Source organism: Plecotus auritus, assembly GCF_963455305.1.
Source record: "Plecotus auritus genome assembly, chromosome: 1".
Taxonomy (NCBI): domain Eukaryota; kingdom Metazoa; phylum Chordata; class Mammalia; order Chiroptera; family Vespertilionidae; genus Plecotus; species Plecotus auritus.
This window is the reverse complement of record NC_137770.1, coordinates 199,223,975-199,244,917: the sequence shown is the minus strand read 5'-3', so window position 1 is coordinate 199,244,917 and position 20,943 is coordinate 199,223,975. Positions and strand designations below refer to the sequence as shown.

Here is a 20,943-nt window from a genome sequence, read left to right as displayed (position 1 = left end):
AAGCTAATATTCAAATGGTTGTCATCCCATGATGCTGTAATGACCCATCAGCAGGGACCTGAAGCTGTATGGCACCTGGCAGGGGCAGGGGACCTCAGGCTGTGCCCGCCGCCTGGCGGGGCTTGATGGGGGACCTCAGGCCACACCCCCTGCCCTGGTGCTGGGCCAGGGGACCTGAGGCTGCGACCCCCGCCAGGTGGGAGTTGACAGGGGTGGGGCCGGCTGGGTCTGGGTCTTGCCCAGTGGGGGTGGGGCCAGCCGGGTCTGGGTCTCCTGTGATTTCGAGGCATGCATGGGTGGGTGGGGACTTGATTCTGGGTTCCGTGGCGTGCCCCAGACTCTGACAGGAGGAATATTTTCATATACATTTTACTAATTTTCTTTCATCTCTGACACTTCTGTTACAGAGAAAGGGAAATCACAATATTAAAATATTTCCTCTAATTAATTCCCTTTTAATGTGCACCAATTTCATGCACCAGGCCACTAGTCTATCATATGATACTATGAACAATAGTAAACATTGTCATTTTTGTTTTTCTGATCCCAGAATCTTTAATAAGCAATGAGAGCTACTGAGATGCAGAGCCAGTAAGATATATGTGACCTTATTATTTAATACTATTTGTCCCAACTGTTGTTTTGTCCACATTTCTAAGATCTCTTGATCTGTATTCATCCTGAGATTGTTGACACTTCATAGTTGCCAAAAGTCCTCCAGCACAAAATGGACTATTATTTAGCCTAATCTGAGAGGTCCATCCTCATGTTTACTAGAGAATGACTCTTGTGGTTTATGGTCTTGACCAACCTTTTTTAAATAAAATAAAACCAATTATTTTTATAACAATCCAAATGTTAAATGTAGTTAAATAATGAACAAAATAATGAACTATGTTTTCAGGATAGATTCTGTAGCAGAACTTTCCATCAGCTACTGAATCTATTGTGTGCAAGGATGAAGAAGGAAGCAGTCTTATCCCAAGTGCCTGATACATCTTTTCTCCCTTCTCCTGTGCTAGAATCTAGCCTATGTTTCATTCCTTATGAATCTTTTCTTAAAATAATTTTTATTGTTTAAAGTATTACATATATTAGTACATATATCTCCATTTTTTTCTCCATTGACCTTCACCCAGCCTCCCCTACCCCCTGTCACATGCCCTCATCCCACCCCCCCAGTGTCTTGTGTCCATTGGTGTGCTTATATGCATGCATACAAATCCTTTGGTTGATCTATTTCCCTCCCTCCCCAACACTCCACAGCCTTCCCTCTGTAATTTAACAGTCTGTTCGGTGCTTTACTGCCTCTGTATCTATCTTTTTATTCATCAGGTTATAATGTTCTTTATTTTCCATAAATGAGTGAGATCATGTGGTATTTTTCTTTAATTGCCTGGCTTATTTCTCTTAACATAATGCTCTCCAGGTCCAACCATGCTGCTGCAAATGGTAAGAATTCCTTCTTTTTTACCGCAGCATAGTGTAGATGTACCATTGTTTTCTGATCCACTCATCTGCTGATGGGCATTTAGGCTGTTTCCAAATCTTAGCTATGGTGAATTGTGCTGCTATGAACATAGGGGTGCATATATCCTTTCTGATTTGTGTTTCTAGTTTCTTGGGATATATTCCTAGAAGTGGGATTACTGGGTCAAATGGAAGCTCCATTTTTAGTTTTTTGAGGAAACTCTATACTGTTCTTCACAGTGGCTGCACCAGTCTGCATTCCCACCAGCAGTGCATGAGGGTTCCTTTTTCTTTTTCTCCACATCCTCACCAGCACTTCTTGTTTGTTGATTTGTTGATGATTGCCATTCTGACAGGTGTGAGATGGTACTGCATTGTTGTTTTGATTTGCATCTCTCGGATAATTAGTGACTTTGAGCATGTTTTCATATGTCTCTTGGCCTTCCTTCTGTCTTCTTTCAAAAAGATTCTATTTAGGTTCGTTGCCCATTTTTTTATTGGATTATTTATCTTCCTTTTATTAAGCTGTATGAGTTCCCTGTAAATTTTGGAGATTAAACCTTTATCAGTGATAACATTTGCAAATATGTTCTCCCATACAGTGGGCTTTCTTGTTGTTTTGTTGATGGTTTCTTTTGCTATGAAAAAGCTTTTTATTTTGATGTATTCCCATTTGTTTATTTTCTCTTTAGCTTCCATTGCCCTAGGAGCGGTATCGGTGAAGAAATTGCTTCGGCATATGACAGAGATTTCGCTGCCTGTGGATTCCTCTAGTATTTTTACGGTTTCCAGTCTTATGTTTAAGTACTGTATCCATTTTGAGTTTATTTTTGTGTATGGTGTAAGTTGGTGGCCTAGTTCCATTTTTTTGCATGTATCTGTCCAATTTTCCCAACACCATTTATTTAAGAAACTGTCTTGACTCCACTGTGTGTTCATGCCTCCTTTGTCAAATATTAATTGAGCATAGTGGTTTGGGTCAATATCTGGATTCTCTATTCTATTCCATTGGTCTATATGTCTGTTCTTGTGCCAGTACCAGGCTGTTTTGAGAACAGTGGCTTTGTAGTACAACTTGAAATCTGGTATTGAGATCCCACCCACTTTGTTCTTCTTTCTCAGGATTGCTGTGGCTATTCGGGGTCTTTTTTTATTCCAGATGAATTTCTGGAGAGTTCTTTCTAGGTCTGTGAAATATGCCATTGGTATTTTAATGGGGAGTGCATTGAATCTATAGATTGCTTTGGGTAGTATGGACATTTTGATGATGTTGAGTCTCCCAATTCATGAACATGGTATGTTATTCCATCTGCTTACATCTTCCTCTATCTCTTTTTTCAGTGTCCTGTAGTTTTCCGCATATAGATCTTTTACCTCTTTAGTTAAGTTTATTCCTAGGTATCTTAATTTTTTTGGTGCGATGGTAAATGGGATTGCTTTTTTAGTCTCTCTTTCTGTAAGTTCACTATTGGTGTATAGGAAGAAATGCCATAGATTTCTTGGAGTTAAATTTGTATCCCGCTACATTGCCAAATTCATTTATTAAGTCTATTAGTTTTTTGATGGAGTCTTTCAGGTTTTTTATGTACAATGTCATGTCATCTGCAAATAAGGACAGCTTTACTTCTTCTTTTCCAATTTGGATGCCTTTTATTTCTACTCCTTGTGTACTCGCAATGGCTAATACTTCCAGTACTATGTCAAACAGGAGTGGTGAGAGTGGGCATCCCTGTCTTGTTCCTGTTCTTAGGGGAAATGATTTTAGTTTTTGCCCATTGAATATGATGTTAGCTGTGAATTTATCATATATGGCATTTATTATGTTGAGGTATGATCCTTCTATTCCCACCTTGTTGAGAGTTTTTATCAAGAAAGGGTATTGGATTTTGTCAAATGCTTTTTCTGCATCAATTGATATGACTTTGTGATTTTTATCTCTCAATTTGTTTATGTGATGTATCACGTTTATTGAGTTGTGGATATTGTACCATCCTTGCATTCTTGGGATAAATCCTACTTTGTCATGGTGTATGATCTTTCTGATGTACTGCTGGATTCGATTTGCTAGAATTTTATTGAGGATTTTGGCATCTATGTTCATGAGGTATATTGGCCTGTAATTCTTTTTCATAGTGTTGTCTTTATCTGGTTTTGGTATTAGGGTGATGCTGGCTTCAGGAAATGAGCTTGGAAATTCCTTCCACTTGAATTTTTTGGAATAGTCTGAGGAGGATATGTTTTAGTTCTTCCTTGAATGTTTGGTAAAACTCCCCTGTGAAGCCGTCTGGCCCCGGGCTTTTGTTTGCTGGAAGCTTTTTGATGACTGCTGCAATTTCTTCCATAGTTATTGGCCTATTGAGCTGTTTAGATTCTTCTTGATTGAGTTTTGGAAGGTTATATTTTTCTAGGAATATGTCCATTTCCTCCAGGTTGTCCAGTTTGTTGGAATAGAGTTGTTCATAGTATTTTTTAACAATCCTTTGTATTTCAGTGGGGTCTGTTGTTATTTCACCTCTTTTATTTCTGATTTTGTTTATTTGGGTTCTCTCTCTTTGCTTCTTGGTGAGCCTGGCTAGAGGTTCATCAATCTTGTTTATCCTTTCAAAGAACCAGCTCTTGGTTTTGTTGATCTTTTGTATTTATTTTATTTATTTATTTATTTATTTATTTATTTATTTATTTATTTTGGTCTCAATGTTGTTTATCTCCACTCTGATCATTATTATTTCCTTCCTTCTGCTTACACTGGGCTTTTCTTGTTGCTCTCTTTCTAACTTTTTGAGTTGTAGGGTTAGGTAATTTATTACCATTGTTTCTTGTTTTTTTGCAGTAGGCTTGTAGAACTATGAACTTCCCTCTCAAGACTGCTTTCGCTGTGTCCCATAGATTTTGGATTGTTGTGTTTTCATTGTCATTTGTTGCCATGATGTTTTTTATTTCTTCCTTGATCTCTCTGGTAACCTAGTCATTGTTTAATAGCATGCTGTTTAGTCTCCATGTGTTTGATTTTTTGGATTTTTTTTATTGTAGTTGATTTCCAGTTTTATGCCACTGTGATCTGAGAAGATGCTTGATATGATTTCTATCTTCTTGAATTTAAGAGACTTTTCCTATGACCCAACATATGGTCTATCTTTGAAAATGACCCATGTGCACTTGAGAAAAATGTATATTCTGTGGCTTTGGGTGAAATGTTCTGAAGATGTCAATTAATTCCATCTGGTCTAGTGAGTCATTTATGAATGTTGTTTCTTTGCTGATTTTTTGTTTAGTGGACTTGTCTAATGATGATAGTGGGGTATTAAAGTGTCCTACTATGATTGTATTGCTGTCAATCTCTCCCTTCATATCCTCCAGGAGTTTTTTTATGTATTTGGGTGCTCCTGTATTGGGTGTGTTTATGTTTACCAAAGTTATTTCTTCTTGTTGGATTGCTCTATTTAGTATTATGAAATGGCCTTCCTTATCTCTTGTTATGTCCTTCACTTTGAGATCTAATTTGTCAGATATAAGTATTGCTACCCCAGCTTCTTTTCATTTCCATTCGCCTGAAAAACCTTTTTCCATCCCTTCACCCTCAGTTTGTGAGCCTCTTTTTTTCCATCCCTTCACCCTCAGTTTGTGAGCGTCTTTTTTTCCGACGTGGTCTTGTTTTCTTATCCACTCCATATGGGTCTTGTTTTCTTATCCACTCCATTCCCCTATGTCTTTTGATTTGGGGCATTTAATCCATTTACATTTAAAGTTATTATTGATAGGTACTTATTTGTCTCCATTTTTATTCTTTACCCCTGTGTTCCTTCTTCACTTCCTATTTCTTTTTTTTTTTTTTTTTTTTTTTTTTTTTTTTTACAGCAGACCCTTTAGCATTTCTTGCATTGCTGGTTTGGTGGTAATAAATTCCCTTAGTCCTTTTTTGTCTGTGAAGCTCCTGATTTCACCTTCAATTTTGATTGATAGCCTTGCTGGGTACAGTATTCTTGGATTCAGACCCTTCCTTTGCATGACTTTGTATATTTCCTTCCATTCCCTTCTGGCCTGATGAGTTTCTGTTGAGAAATCAGTTGCTAGTCTGATGGGGGTTCCTTTGTAGGTAACTTTCTGTCTCTCTCTGGTCGCTTTTAAGATTCTTATTTTGTCGTTGGTGTTTGCCAATTTAATTATAATGTGCCTTGGCATCGGTCTTTTGGGGTTCATTTTGCTTGGGACTCTGTGAGCTTCTTGGATTTGTGTGGGTTTTTTCTTCCCTATATCAGGGAAGTTTTCTGTCATTATTTCTTCAAACAGATTTTCTATTCCTTGCTCAGTTTCTTCTCCTTCTGGAACCCCTAATATGCGGATGTTGTTTTGTTTCATGTTGTCCCAAAGTTCCCTTAGGCTCTCCTCCCGCTTTTTAATTTTTTTTCTAGAAGCTGCTCTACTTGGGTATTTTTTCCTACCTTGTCTTCTAGCTCACTGATGCAGTCCTCTGTTTCTTCTAGTGTACTTTTGATGCTTTCTATTGAGTTCTTTACAGCAGCGATGCCTTTTTTATTTCTTCTTGGTTCTTCTTCATTTCCTCTTGGTTCTTACACATAGTGTCGAATTTGTCTTCCATTCTTTTCAGCCACCTTATGACTATTTCTCTGAATTCTTTCTCTAACAGGTTGCTTGCCTCCATTTCGTTTACTTCCTTTTCTGGTGATGCCTGCTTTTCTTTCTTTCATATGCAGGCTATTTCTTTGTCTCCCCATGGTCTCTCTTCTCCAGGTTTTTGGTTATGTTCTCTCTCTCCTGCGTTGATTTAGAGGCACAAAATACAACACAACCAGGTACAATGCACAAGGCACTGAACAGAAATGTATTCACGACGTTAATAACCCCAAATAAAGGTGACCACCAGAGAAAGGCAAATTAGAGGATAGGAGAGAAAGAAGAGAGAGAAAAAAAAGAAAGGAGTGCAAAAATGAAATTGGGAAAAGGAATTAAAAAGTAAGAGAGAAAAGAAAGAGAATAAAAAGAGAGGGGAACAAACTATATATATGGGGAGAAAACTGCAATAGAACAGCCACTAATCCCAACAAATGCCAGCAACAAGTACCTGGCGATGAATACAAACTACAAACAGCAACTAATATCAAGGGAGGTGAGGGAAAATAGAAGCAAAAAAACAAACAAACACAAAAACAAAACAAACAAACAAGAATAAGCATAACAATCTCACAAACAAGCATAAAAAATCGATATAATCAACTATCAAGTGAACAATAACAAAAGGACAGAGAGAAAAACAATCTTTTGGATAGTATAGACAGAGAAGAGAGAGGTGTGTATGGACTTGGAGCAGGGGATTGGAAATTAGATATATAAGTAGGGTGAAATTTTAACAGGGGGTAAAAAGAAAGAATAGGGAAAATCTAAAGCAGGAAAGGGTAAGAGAAACAGGACAACAAAAGAGGAAAAGTTAAGAAGAGAGTGATGGCATAAAGGTAAATTTGAGATAGAGTAAAATGATGCTGAAGGAAAGATGAAAATAGAATGTAGAACACTAATCCCAAAGTAAAATAAAGAGAAAATAAAATGACACTTTTTAAAAAAAAGTTAAAATAGTAGTAGTGATAATACTGATTGAAAATAAAAATGTAATAATTAAAAAGGTAAAATCTAGTGAGGAAAAAGGAAAAAAAATAGTTTTTTAAGTAAAAAAATAAAAATAAAAATGTGCAGTAGTGAAGGTCATTCACTTCCTCTACTGTTCTGTTTGGCAAGCCTGTTTCCTAGTCAGGACAGTATTGCAGTTCCCTGTGTTCCACTGCTCCTCGGTGTTGTAAGGCAGTCCTGATTTTTAAGCAGGCAGTGTGTTTTAATTTCTTGTATTCCTTTATTTGTGTTTACACAAGAGTCAATTTGTGATTCAACCCCTGGGTGGCAGTGTTTCTGGATTGACCTCCGGGTCTGTAGGTTCTCTTCAGGGGTGGGCAAACTTTTTGACTCGAGGGCCACAATGGGTTCTTAAACTGGACCGGAGGGCCGGAACAAAAGCATGGATGAAGTGTTTGTGTGAACTAATATAAATTCAAAGTAAAGGAGCGGAGGGGAGAGCAAGAGAACCAGATAGAACAGCCGGATATGGCCTGCGGGCCATAGTTTGCCCACGGCTGGCTTAGATCCTGCTTTCCCTGTGGCACTCAATACTGGTTTGTGGGAGTGGGTTGCCTCAGAGCTGGTTCTCTGATGGTTATTCCCTGCTCTGATCCCCAGGTTCCAGAAAAACAACTTTCCCCTGCAGTCTCTTAGGGTGTCCCCAATTGGGTGATCCTATGTATTGGGCTTAGTAATCAGAAGCAAGGATTTAAAGAAAAAAGAAAAAAAAAAAAAAGAGCCAGTGTAAGTGTGCGAACTCCGGGGCTTCGTGCAAGTCTGTGCAGTCTTTTTTCCCCCTTGGGTCTAAGCAGCCGGCACACTTTAAAAATTTTTAGGTTGTCCTTTTGTGTCTGATCAAAATGGGTTGCTTTTTAGAGTTCTCTTCTGTTAGCAGCTCTGAGGACCCCCTTCCACATTCACGGATCACGCCAGCCCCAACAGCCACGGATTTTTCTAGGCGCAGAGTTCCATGGTCCTCCAGCTCTCACAGTGCATGAGTTTCTCTCTCCTGCCAGGACCAGAGACCTCACCTTATCCCAGGTGAAATCTGACCTTTCTGTGGTGGAGTGTAGAGCTCCTCTCAATCCGCATGTTTGCGCCAATTGGGGACCGGTGTTCTGGGATTCGCAGCTGTTTGGTGGGTGCCATAGTTGTAGATTTTCAGGCTTGTGATAACATCCACTTTCCCCTTCAAGATGGCGTTGTCTCCGTGTCCGAGCCAGTCGCTTCGGGAGGGAACCCAGCAGCAGTGGGGGCTGCCGGGTCAGGGGAGCCCCATCCAGCAGTCCCCCACCATCTCCTGGAGTAAGCTGTCCCTCAACTCACCAAGAAATACTCCCCGTGCAACCCTCAGCTGTTCTTTCTATTTGCTCTGGGACGAGGCTCGGGACACGTCTGTCTATCCCTCCACCATTTTTTTAAACCTACCTCCTTATGAATCTTGATTATGGTTGGCTATGTCCTATATGCTATCCCCAAGGAATCTCCTCAGGGATTAAATAATCAAAGACCTAACAAGACAACAGGCATAGGGATACATCACAGTAGAATGACATAGAGTGAAGTTGACTTTTTAAACAAGATTTCTGACCTCATATAACACTAGGTAGGCAGCCATCCCTAAGGCAGCGATGATAGATGTGGCCATACTAAGTGGTATGTAGTTCTTAAATTAATTTATTTTTTCTACCTCCTTTCTTTTTTTCTCTCCTTCCTTCCTCCCTTCCTCACTATCTTTCTTCTTTCCTTCCTTCTTTTCTATCTTCCTTCCTTCCTTCTTTCCTTCCTTCCTTCTTTTTTTTTTTCTTTCTGCGAGTACTTAATTGAGTACTTAATAGGACTTTGGCACTATCCTAGGCTTGGGGGAAATAGCAGTGAATAAGACCAGGTCCCTTCACCCTATGGAGTTTACACTCTGATAGAGTAGATAATAAATAAGTAAATAAATAATTTGCAATTCAAGGGATAAACTATTTTATGAAAAAACAAAAATGAACAAAGGGTATGGCAGTTTCTAAAAAAATTAACCATAGAATTACCATATGATCCACCACTTCCACTTCTGGGTGTATACCCAAGAAAATAAAGCAGGGTCTCAAACAGATATTTGTACACTCAGATTCATAACAGCATTATTCATAAAGCCCAAAGTTGAAAGAAACCCATCAAAATCCATCAATGAATGAATAGATAAACAAAATGTGGACCATAATACAATGGATTATTCAACTTTATAAAGGAAGGAAATTCTGACACATGCTATAACATGAGGCTAAGTGAAATAAGCCAGTCACTTAAGGACAAATACTGTGTGTTTCTACTTACATGGGGTTCTTAGAGCTGTCAAAATCATAGAGACAAAAAGTAGAATAGTGGTTTCCAGGAACTATGGAGAAGGAAATGGATGGAAAGTTTTGTTTAATGGGTACAGAGCATATTAAGGAAGATGAAGAGGTTCTAGGAATGGATGGTGGAGATGGTTGAACAGTAATGTGAATATACTTATGCCACTGAACTGTACACTTGAAAATGGTTAAAATGGTAAATGTTATGGTATGTATATTTTAACATGGAACATCATAGGGATTTTATAACTTTGGGATTTTGTTCTTACTGCAACAGAATGCCTTTGAAGGATTTTGATCAGTTAAAGAACATGATTTTATTTACCGGTTTGAAAGATCCTCTTGGCTGCTGTGTGAGAAGTAGACTGAAAGGAGGAACCTGGAACCTTAGACAATTGAGAGACTATGTCAATTGTCTAAGTGAGTAACTGGTCACTCAGGTGGTGTTGAGATAATGGGACAGGTTTGAAAAGTGGTTGGATTAGGATATATTTTCAAGGTAGAATCATCATGACTTGCCAGTGGATTTGATGTGGGGTATGAGGGGTGATGTCTCAATTTTTAACTGAGCAACAGAGTGAAAGGGGGTGCCATCCACTGAGATAGAAATGACTGGGCAAAGATCGTTAGCGAATGGCAAGGGGCAATGGGGAGGCAATTAAAAGATGTTTTACATAAAAATGAAATCATAAGCCCAGATTCTAGCAGGATGCTAGCACATAAAAGCTATTTATTAAATACTTGAAGGAAAGAATGAACTAAATAATTAATTAAATTGCATGGATAAATGGAGAGAAGGAGGAAGAAAGAAACTAATTATAAACTTTACAAAATATGAAGAACATGTTGTAAAATGATATGATCGTAAAGACCCCAGGCTAAAATTCAGAAGTCCAGAGTTCCAGTTTCAGAAAATGTATCTAAACCTCAGATCCTCCTCTCAGCTTTTATTCTTGGATCTCCTGGCTTTCCTCCTCTGCAGGGAATGTGCTCATGCTTTTATTCATCTCAGCCAGCAAGCCCATAGCCCTTGCATCCCTGGGCATAAACACAGAGCTCACAACCCTGGGGCAGGGAAAAGCCAATCAGTAAGCTCCTCCAGCTTTCCACTCACCAACCATGCCTTCCCCACCCCACACAAACCATAGGCATCCCCACGGGCATGTGGAGCAGGGCCCTTAGCAGTCCAGACCAATTCCCATAGAGCCAGTCCCCCAGAGAGTCTCACTTTTTAAGGGCTAGGCTTGAAGCAAGCAGGAGACAAGATCAGATTGTTCCATGAATTGGCTGGACTTGCTTTGACTGACCCACTAAATGCTCTTACTGAGCCTCCAGGCTGGTTTCTACTGATAGCCACATAGAAGGGGAGAGCAATTAGTGTGAAGATAATATTTTTAATAGATTATTATTGATTTCAGTGAAGAAGGGAGAGGGAGAGAGAGATAGAAACATCAATGATGAGAATCATTGATCGGCTGTCTCCTGCGCGCCCCCTACTGGGGATCGAGCCCACAACCCGGGCATGTGCCCTTGACTGGAATGGAACCAGGGACCTTTCAGTCCGTAATCCAAAACTCTATCCACTGAGCCAAACCAGCAAGGCAGTGGGAAGAAAATATTTAAAAGTCACTTTCACAGTTGAGGATGCACAATGCAAAATGAGAACTGCAAAACAACCTTGCCTCTCAGGTTTTCACACGTTAATCACTTTTGTACTGGCTCTTCCACAGGACTGAGAGTGCAGAGCATGCCTACATCAGCCCCCTTGCCTGTTTCTTTTCCGGAAAAGATTATCTCACCAAGGCCAACGACCTTCTGGATAAGCTCTCCACAGAGCCCTCCTGCCTCCCCCACCAGCGGCACACCCAGCAACTCAGTGCTCCCCGTTACAGTGTCATCAGTGCAGACATCTCTAACCCCCAAAAATGTTGTCATGGAGCCCACAGGACAGGAGACCACCTTGACCTGGGAAGACCCAAACACAGATGCCTTATCAACAAGCAGTGAGGTCCCCTTGACACCCACACCCACGGAGCACAGCTCGGGCACTCCAGAGGCAAGTGTGTCAGCTACAGGGTCCATGGGTGAGTCTCCTTCGCCTACCTCCGCTCAGACTCCAGCCTCATCACCTCCAGCCCTATCAACCTCACCACCACCAATTCTATCAACCGCACCCCCAGAGGTTTCTTCTGTCTCTGACAACACCAACCACAGCTCCACTGAGACCAGCACCAAGACCACAGGAGCCCCAACCACACGAGAGTCCCCAGCACAGGAGCACAGCTCTGGCCACACCCCCACTTCACATGCCACGTCGGAGCTGGTGCCCACAGAGAAAACGCCCCAAACTACTGTGCCAGCCAAAGTGACCTGTATTCTGGTAGATATTGAGACCACCACCGCCTCCCCCAGGGTGATCATGCAGGAAGTGGAACATGCACTAAGTTCAGGTGAGTCTCAATTAAGAACCCTACTACCATTCTTGACCACATGGAGATGTTAAGAAAGCAATGCAGTTAACCAAACACAACATGTCAACTTTGAATTTTGGAGTGAAACACATGAGCTGATGTATAATTCCTAAAAATTTCCACATGATATCTCATTAATTGTGGCCAATTGCCAACTTTATGATTTGTCTTTACATTTGTCACAGAGAATGTAAATGAATGAAAATATGTAAGTAAAGGGATTAATAGCATGGCATTTGGTCAAGCTTCCCAGGTTTCAATTCTGGCTCTTGACCTTAGGCAAGTTAATTCATCACTTTGTGGCCTTATTCATCCTCATCTGCAAAATGGGAATAAAAGATGTTCTATGGCATATGGTTCTTGTGGAGATTAAATGACATGATATATAAAGTGCTTAGAACAGTTCCTGACAGGGATTAAGTGCTCAGGAGATATCAGTTATTATTATAATTTTGCTCTGTACTAAAAAAAGTTTATGAAAACCAGTCTAAAAAAGTAAGGTGGAGGTGTAGAGAACTTTTTTATTTTTTATAGTCATTGATATATTTCATGAGAAACACAGTAAATTTTACAGGATGTCACATTTGTTTTTATTTTCCCAGCAACCCTGTGAAGTTAGTATTATTTTATCTTGATTTTGCAATCTTGGAAATTATAATGGAGAGAGATTTAGGGTCTTTTCTGAGATCACAAGCATCTGGCATTGGCATGGAAACTGTAAACTTTAGGGAACTGAGCAGGAAAATAATTTAGTGGGAACATTTGGAATCTTGATTAAGAAATAGAGAAGTAAGAACAGTCAGGTGAAGGGGGAACATGGGGCTGCAGCTTTTCCTGTGGGTAGTCCAGCTTAGGGGTGGACGGAGAGCAGAATATTCTGGGCAGACCACCTGAGGTCAAAGGAATGGCTGTGAGGAGAAATTAACATCTTTGAAACAAAGATAAACAATCACTGTGAATAGAAACTCTATTAGACAGTGAAGGTGGGGAGAGATACAGCTAAGATGAACAAGATATGACTCCTCATGGAAGAGCTCATAGTTTACTAAGGAATAAAGCCCCAAAGAATTACAAATGCTTATTTCAAAAACCCAGTAGATCAGTGAAAGTCCCAACAAGAAAGGGAGGTTCAACCAAACTGGCATAAAGGAATTCATTACAAAGGTTTGGCTAGCATATAGGGGAAGCACAGGGGACCATAATGGCAGAGTTGCCATGAGTCAGGCCTAGGAGGAAAGACATGTAACCAGAACCCAGATGAGAAACTCTTGTAGAATAGGCCACCTTGAGAACAGCAATGACTCTTGGTTGAGAGACACAACTAACCCAAGGTTAACCTCCTGAGAGTGAAGGGAATCAGTATTTTGCCCTCACTCTCCCCCTTCCCTCTGATATGCAGAAGCCAAGGACAAGGAAACCCATTGATGTGGTCCATACAGGTCAGCCTCCTGGAGGCCTGGGCAGAGAGCAAAGTGGAGAAGTGTGGGAGTGGATCTGGAGAGGCAAAAGGAAGAAATCTAGCCCATCAGATTCAAATGTAGATTCCTCTCTGCAGCTCCCATCCCCATTAGCGCCCCTGTTTATACCTCCAGCCAGCACTTATCACACTGCATTTAAATGTGCAATTTCTGTCTCTGTCTCTGTCTCTGTCCCACTTCCCACCCGCCACCTTGCCTGATACTTTCCATGCTCCCAACATGCAGATAACATCTCTAGCGTACTCTAGGAACCTGGAGCAGAGTGGGTGTTGACTTGACTCAGTGTCTAAAGGACTGTCCCTAACCAAGGTGCCGTAAAGGGCAGCTTGCAGGCAGTGGCCCCATCTCTTCTCTCTGTCCTAGTTCAGGCCTTCATTGCCACCTGTGTGCACTGCTTCTTCAGTTTTCTCACTGATCTCCTTTCGCCGCACTCTACCCACTCCAGAGTACTCCAGACATGGTGGATCCACACATTCTGAGCTGGGCATGTAAGAATCTCCATAATCTGATAGGTCTTACTACTTTCCACAAGTGCCCTAGGTTCATGGGATAGAGTATCTAAAACAGTCCTGTTCCAATATTCTGGCTCATGTGTTATACCATGTATCTTAATTTCCTCAACTCTAAGCCAGCAAGGTCAAGAGACACAAAATCAGTGTCAGAGCTGGTCATGACCCTATAAAATTCCAGGGGATATTGCAGCCAGTAGGAACTCCAGAGTAATGAAGGAAGGAAGGATTGAATGACTGGACAAAAAATAAATGTGGCAGGTTGGAGGGAGATCACTGAACAAGGACCAGACTCCATTTCACAGACCAAAGAGGATCTATCCCTTATTAAATAAAAAACTATAGAGTGTGCCTTTCCTAGGACCCTGTGCTTGATGCAAAGAAGCATAAGGAGTATAAGACCTGTCCTTTTGGATTTCAAGTCATTCTTAATATGAATGAGAATGAACAAGGTGGATGGAGGCATCTTTGAGCAGATGTGATACAATCTGTTCCTTTCAAAGGTGACGAAATTATGTCCCAGAAGTTTGGAGCGCCTCACACAAGGTTACACCACTTAGTGGCAGAGCTGGGCTCAGAGCCCAGATCCTCAAAACCACAATCAAGTCTTCTTTCAGCGCCCATCACTGTTGCACTGCTCCCCTCTCAGCCCCACAAGTCAAGCAGCACCCTGAGACTGTGCTCACAGGTTACTATTTAGGGATGTTTTTGTTTAGAGATTTTTGTGCTGCCTTAATAGTGTATATAATATACAGGCAGTCCTCGGGTTACATTGGACTCGACGTACATTGTTTCGTGGTTACATTGCCATCCCCCATTTATTTATAAAAAAAAAAAGTTCCGTCATTTTGACGTATGTACATATGTGCTTTATGTTTTTTATTATTTATTTACCACAAGGTCAGGAATTGTTAACTTTCTCTTAAATTTTTTTTACTGTTTCACTTCATTACTGCTGTGTATGTGCTCCATGTGAGTGACATAGATGCTCACGTAGGTGCTTTCCGACTTACAGCGAAAATCGTGTTATGTTGCGCCATAGGAACGGATCTCCAACGTAACCCGAGGACCTACTGTAGTAATAATATCACACTGTTATTTAGCATCTTGTCTTATTCTGTGTAGGTTCACATAGCCTATTTCTATTAATTCAAGAATTCAACCATTCATAGTCACCAATAAGTAATTCTAAAACAAGGTTAATGCTATTGGAGTTCAGTTTGACTAGAGGAATTAGGGAAGATTCCATGATGGTGCCAAGTTGTAGGAGATGAAGAAAATTTAGGCCTAAGGAGGCAATTGGGGCACTTGTGTGCAAAAGTGGTAGTTGATGCTGCACTCACCTGACCTCAGAATGCTCTCAGAAGTTATAAGCACAAAAATTGCTCTTGTCAAGGTATCCAGTGCCCTTCACTTTGCCAAGTCTGACGTGAATCCTTAGGCCTGGCCTGACCTGACCTATCAGCAGCATTTGACACAGGTGGTCACTGCCCTCATCTTTATAACACTGTCCACTTGGCCACCAGGACACTCTCCCTATTGGTTCTTCACCTACCTGGCTGGCTGCTCCTCCTTAGTCTCTGTTGCCTTACTTCACCTCTCATCTTCCTACACTGGAGCACCCCGGGGCCAGTACTGCCCTGCTCTCTCCCTGAACTCTCTACACTCACTCCTGAGATGACCTCATCCTGTCTCATGACTTAAAATGTCATCCATGTGCTGATAATCCTGTCATGTAAAATCCTATGCCTGTTTTGCTTCATTGAACTAAAGACATGTAAATCCAGCTGTCAGCTAACTCACACTCCCCACGTGGGTGGCTCATAGGCCTCACACACTTAATATGTATAAGATGAATTACTGATTTCCTCAACCCTCAGTCTGCTCCTCCCTCAGCCTTTCCCTCTCTTCCTTCAGTTCTGGAGGCTAAAAACATTGGACTAATTCTAGACTCCTTTCTTTCTCACATATTCCAGTCCATCAGAACCTAGTCTCCTCTCACCCCTCTGTCATCTCTCACACGCGTGACTTTAATATTCCTTCAACTTGCCAAAACTGGTTTGGCTCAGTGGATAGAGCGTCGGCCTGCGGTCTCAAGGGTCCCGGGTTTGATTCCGGTCAAGGGCATGTACCTTGGTTGCGGGCACATCCCCAGTGGGGGGGTGTGCAGGAGGCGGCTGATCGATGTTTCTCTCTCATCGATGTTTCTAGCTCTCTATCCCTCTCCCTTCCTCTCTGTAAAAAATCAATAAAATATATTTTTTTAAAAAATATTCCTTCAACTGAACTCACTACTCCTCACCCTTGCCAGAGAGATCCTTTTGAAACCGAGGACAGATCTGTCAGTGCTCAGCTCTAACACTCCCATGGCTTCCCTTGAATCTGAGCAAAGCCCACGTCTGTGTCTTGCCTACAGTGCTCAGCATGATCTGAACCCACACAGCCTCCCTGCTTTCACTTCCTTTCTCTTTTACCAGCAGACACACTGGCAGTCTTACTATTCTCAAACAGACCAAGGACACTCTTGCCTCAGGGGCTGTGTACTTACTACTTCCTGTTCCTAATACAGTCTCCTGCCAGGTCTTTCGGGGCTCACTCCTTGTCAGAGATGACAGCAACCCAAAGTCTTGACTCACGAAAAGGAAGCCTTTACTCACACTCCTGTCTGAAATAATAAACTCATCACCATTGATTCCTTCAATGCTGCTCTTTTTTCCTTTTGATCACTTATCACTTTCAGACTGGTGAATAGGTATCTTTTTTCTATCACTAGACTGTCAGCTCCATGAAAGCAAGGAACCTTGTTCACAAACAGGAAGATGTACGTTACACCCAATCCCTAGAACTGAGCCTCAATAACCAACCAGTTCCAGAGAAGCTATTTCATCTCTCTGAGCCTCGGCCTTCTCATCAGGAAGATGGGTAAAGGATAGTCACATGACAGGGTTATTGTCAGGTTTTGTTGAGATAATAAATTTGCATCATAGTAGCTACTGAGCAATGGCTCTGTGGATGACTGTGATTATCATTTTCCTACGACATTATTTTATCATTATTGTTACCATTTTGCTGTTGTCCTTCTTCTTATTGTTGTTGTTACAGTTATCATAAAGAAGAATGCCCACTATCTTCAACAAACTTTTATTGAGCTTTTAGAATGAGTTAGGCGTCTGGCTAGGTACTGGGGATTCGGCAATGAATAAAATGGTCACTCCCTCATGCAGTTTACAATTTAGCATGTACACAACATGGCAACTAACCTAGCTTGGTGGGTCCCAGACTGTGTGGATGGGAACACTGCAGGAAAGCAGGAAGGAAGGTTTCAGGACAAGTGTTAGAGGACCCTAAACAGCAGGATGAGTCGACTTACTTTACTTACCAGGCCATTGATAGTCACCAAAGGCTTTTCATCAGGGGAAGGAAATGCTAAGAATTACATTGAACTACAAGAGGTTTCAACTGGGAGAAATATGTGTGGTAAGTTTCATGGCATTCAGGCCTAGAAACAGGTAGACCAGGTTATACTTGTTCTGTGGCCTGCCATTGCCACTGATAGACCATGTCACTTAACTACTAGGACTTTAAGAGCTCTTAGCTATAAACTAGGTACAAGAGATGTAATCTTCCAGGGTCCTTGGGCTTATTATACTATTCAAATTGTTTATTTAAATTATCCTTTGCCAAAGGAATGAGGTTTGCTGAGTATATGCATGTTCCAAGGATGGAACTAGTGACTGAGGTGAGCTTGCGGCTGGTTATCCATTCTACAAGTGAAGAAATAGGCCCAGAGAGATTAAGTGACTTACTCCAATTCTCAGCTGAGTGACCCAGCCAAAACTCAAATTCAGTTCTCCTGACTGACCTTGAGTCAAGTGTTCCTTTCACTACACCCATCCTACCGGAGTTCACAGAAAAGAAAAGCTGGGGGAGGACCAATGGCCTCCAGAACTTCTGTGGAAATGAGTGGCATGGAATATTGCCACATGCCGAGTGCCGGCCGCTGGGTCTCAGGGAGGGGCTGCCCTATGGGAGGAGAAGCAGGTGGTAGTAGCAGTCATCCCAAGGCAGCTGTCCAGAAAAAAACGAATTTTGACTTTTGTTTTTCAGTTTTTGTCTTGCCTTTTAAGTTTGGGTCGCCTGTGTTATTAAATCAGAGCTCTTCAAGGCTGGAAACTGACCAGAGTATTTCTGCCTCCCTGAGCTAAATTGAATGGTGCTGTGCACAATTAGTTACTCAGCATATGCTTCAGGGATTAACTGATGTTGCACATCAAGTTATATTCAAAACATCATCAATTCTTGCATAGGCAAACTTTAGAATTATACTCACTGCACTTGTTGCAAAGTGAATATTCTCTTTCTTCTGTAAAATCCAAGTGTCCGCTGGTCTTATACTCTCATACTTTCCATTACAAAAAGAACACATAATTGTGAAAATTGGTAAAGGCCTTTGAACTTTAAATTGCTAGTCTGAACCCCAGTATTTGTTCAGCATGAACTGTTCTAATAAAACCATTAAATAAAGGGCTCTAAGCAGGCACAGACATCTAGACACCCATGTGCCCATACCTGCAAGGGAATTTTAGCTCCACAGGACATCTGCTTATTCCAGGTTAACTCTTAAAATGAACATAAATTTGAAAAAAAGAATTAACTCCAAAAAAGGTGAAAATAACTTTTAAAGTAGTCATAAAAAAATTTAGGAGTAAAAAAATGTGTGTTATAGTAAGTTAATGACCATCATATTTAGATGACGTATTAAATATATGTTAAAGGTGAAAATGATGACTTAATAAAAAAAATCATAAGTGAGAAGACCATGTAAAAGAATATTCATAAACATTTATTGATGAGATTCTTTTGGAATGCCCAGAATATATCAGGAAGCAATAATTCTAGAAAGTATTATACTTATATTAGGCTCAGCTTTACAAATATTATATCATTGTACATGCCCAGGCCCAGTGTACTATAGTAAATGGTGCTACTATCTTTTCAGTTCACTGTCCTTCACTGCCTGGGTCCTCTCCACCACTGAATACTATTGATTTTGAACTCTTAGTAGCTCTCAATTCATCCATTTCTTTTCCATTTTAACCTCATGTCAAAACTCCCATAATCCGCCCTAACTGGTTTGGCTCAGTGGATAGAGCGTCAGCCTGCGGACTCAAGGGTCCCAGGTTTGATTCCAGTCAAGGGCATGTACCTTGGTTGCAGGCACATACCCAGTAGGGAATGTGCAGGAGGCAGCTGATCGATGTTTCTCTCTCATCGATGTTTCTAACTCTCTATCCCTCTCCCTTCCTCTCTGTAAAAAATCAATAAAATATATTTTTTTAAAAAAATCCCATAATCCCACCATGATAGCTTCCTAACTGGCCCTTCATTTCCTCTTCTGCACCCATCTCACATCTTGCCCATTCTCCACATAGCAGCCAGAATGACCATTAAACACAGATCTCATTGGGTCACACACAACCTCACTACCACCAGCCCCTCTGGGCATCCTCTGCTCTTAGCATGAAATCCACAAGCCCACCGGGTGGAGCCTCTCCTGCCTTTCCACCTCATCTCGCCCCCTGCACCGCCATGTTGGCTGTCTCTCAGTTCCATGAATCTGCTGAGCTCCCTCTTGAGACAGAGCCTTTCCTTATCCAGATCCTTCTACATAGAACCCACAACACATTACTTAACCTGGTTAATTGCAACTCATTCCTCAGGCTTCCGCTCAAACATTATCTATTCAGGAAGGTTCTGTTGGGGCCCCAGTCCAGCTGTGGTTTCCCAGTTACAACCTGTCACAATTCAGTTGTCTGTCTTCTCCACAGTGTATGATTATTCATGTGCTTGTGTGGCAGCATTGCGCATTGCTTACCCTGCCTTTCCAGGTACCTGAAGTGGGGCCTTGTCTGTTTGGGCTTACAAATAGATCCCCAGTAACTAACAGTGTCTAACTCAGTGTAGGTGCTCAATAAATGTTTGATGAATTCATAAATGAATGACTTCTAATGACTAAATATCAAGCTTTAGACCATAAATTTACATATTTTCTGAACTTCATAAATTCTGACCTTTGAATTGGGAATGAAGAAAAATTAAACACCTTTGTTGTCTTAATCTGTTCAGGCTTTTATAATAAAAATACCATAGATGGGGTGACTTAAACAACAGAAATTTATTTCTCAGGGTTCTCAGGGCTGGGGAGTCTACTAGTAGATTCAGTATTTGTTGAGGGCTGAGTTCCTGGTTTATTCAAGGCCATATTTCTTCTGTGTCCTCACTCAGTGAAAGGGGAAAGGGAGTTCGCTGGGATCTTCTCTCTAAGGGCACTAATCCCATTCACAAGGGCTCCACCCTCATGACATCACCTCCCAAAGACCCCACCTCCTCATACTATCACATTTGCAGTTATAATTTCAACATATGAGTTTGGGAGGACACGGGCATTTAGTCCATAATAATACCTGTGCACGCAAAGACACTCCTCTAATACCCCGCCATCATTAGACTGTCTAAAGAGCTTGCTGCTGCCATTCAGGGTTCTGCCCACCCCTATTCCTGCTGCCGCTCCTCTCTTTTCCCACCATGCTGACTCTTATCTTTGGTCTCCAAAGACTTAAGGGCTGACAAGTTATAAATTGTTATAAACTGCCACTCACGTTTTTTGTGGGTTTTTTTTTTCTTTTGTGCTCAATTCTTTAAACTTGACTAAACCTTAAAGCTTGCTAATGCCAAGCTTTAAACTTGACTAAACCTTAAAGTTTGCTAATGCCAAGTAAACTCCCATAAGGAGCTCCAACGGTCAGATTTTATTTTAGATAAATATTATTCTGAATTCTTATCTCCATTGCTTTTATTTCTCCTTTGGTTTACTTTTACTACTTAAATCTTAATCTGAATTTGAAAAAGTTACAAACTATCCTTTGAAAAATATATGTCAAGGTAATAATATCAACTAGTTACCATTTAAGTTATCTACCAGAATACAACTCCTTACAACACATTTACAACATACATGTGATGTAGTTTAATTGTTTCAATGTCACCT

General features: G+C 41.0%; 1 protein-coding gene across 1 annotated transcript in view; it reads left to right on the top strand.

Moving 5' to 3' along the window:
- The window catches only part of PARM1 (prostate androgen-regulated mucin-like protein 1), a 104,613-nt gene that overhangs the window by 54,880 nt on the left and 28,790 nt on the right, over positions 1 to 20,943 (top strand). The window contains exon 2 of the mRNA XM_080642639.1: positions 11,168 to 11,887. Coding sequence (XP_080498765.1) covers positions 11,168 to 11,887 — 720 coding nt within the window. The remainder of the gene's footprint in view (positions 1 to 11,167; positions 11,888 to 20,943) is intronic.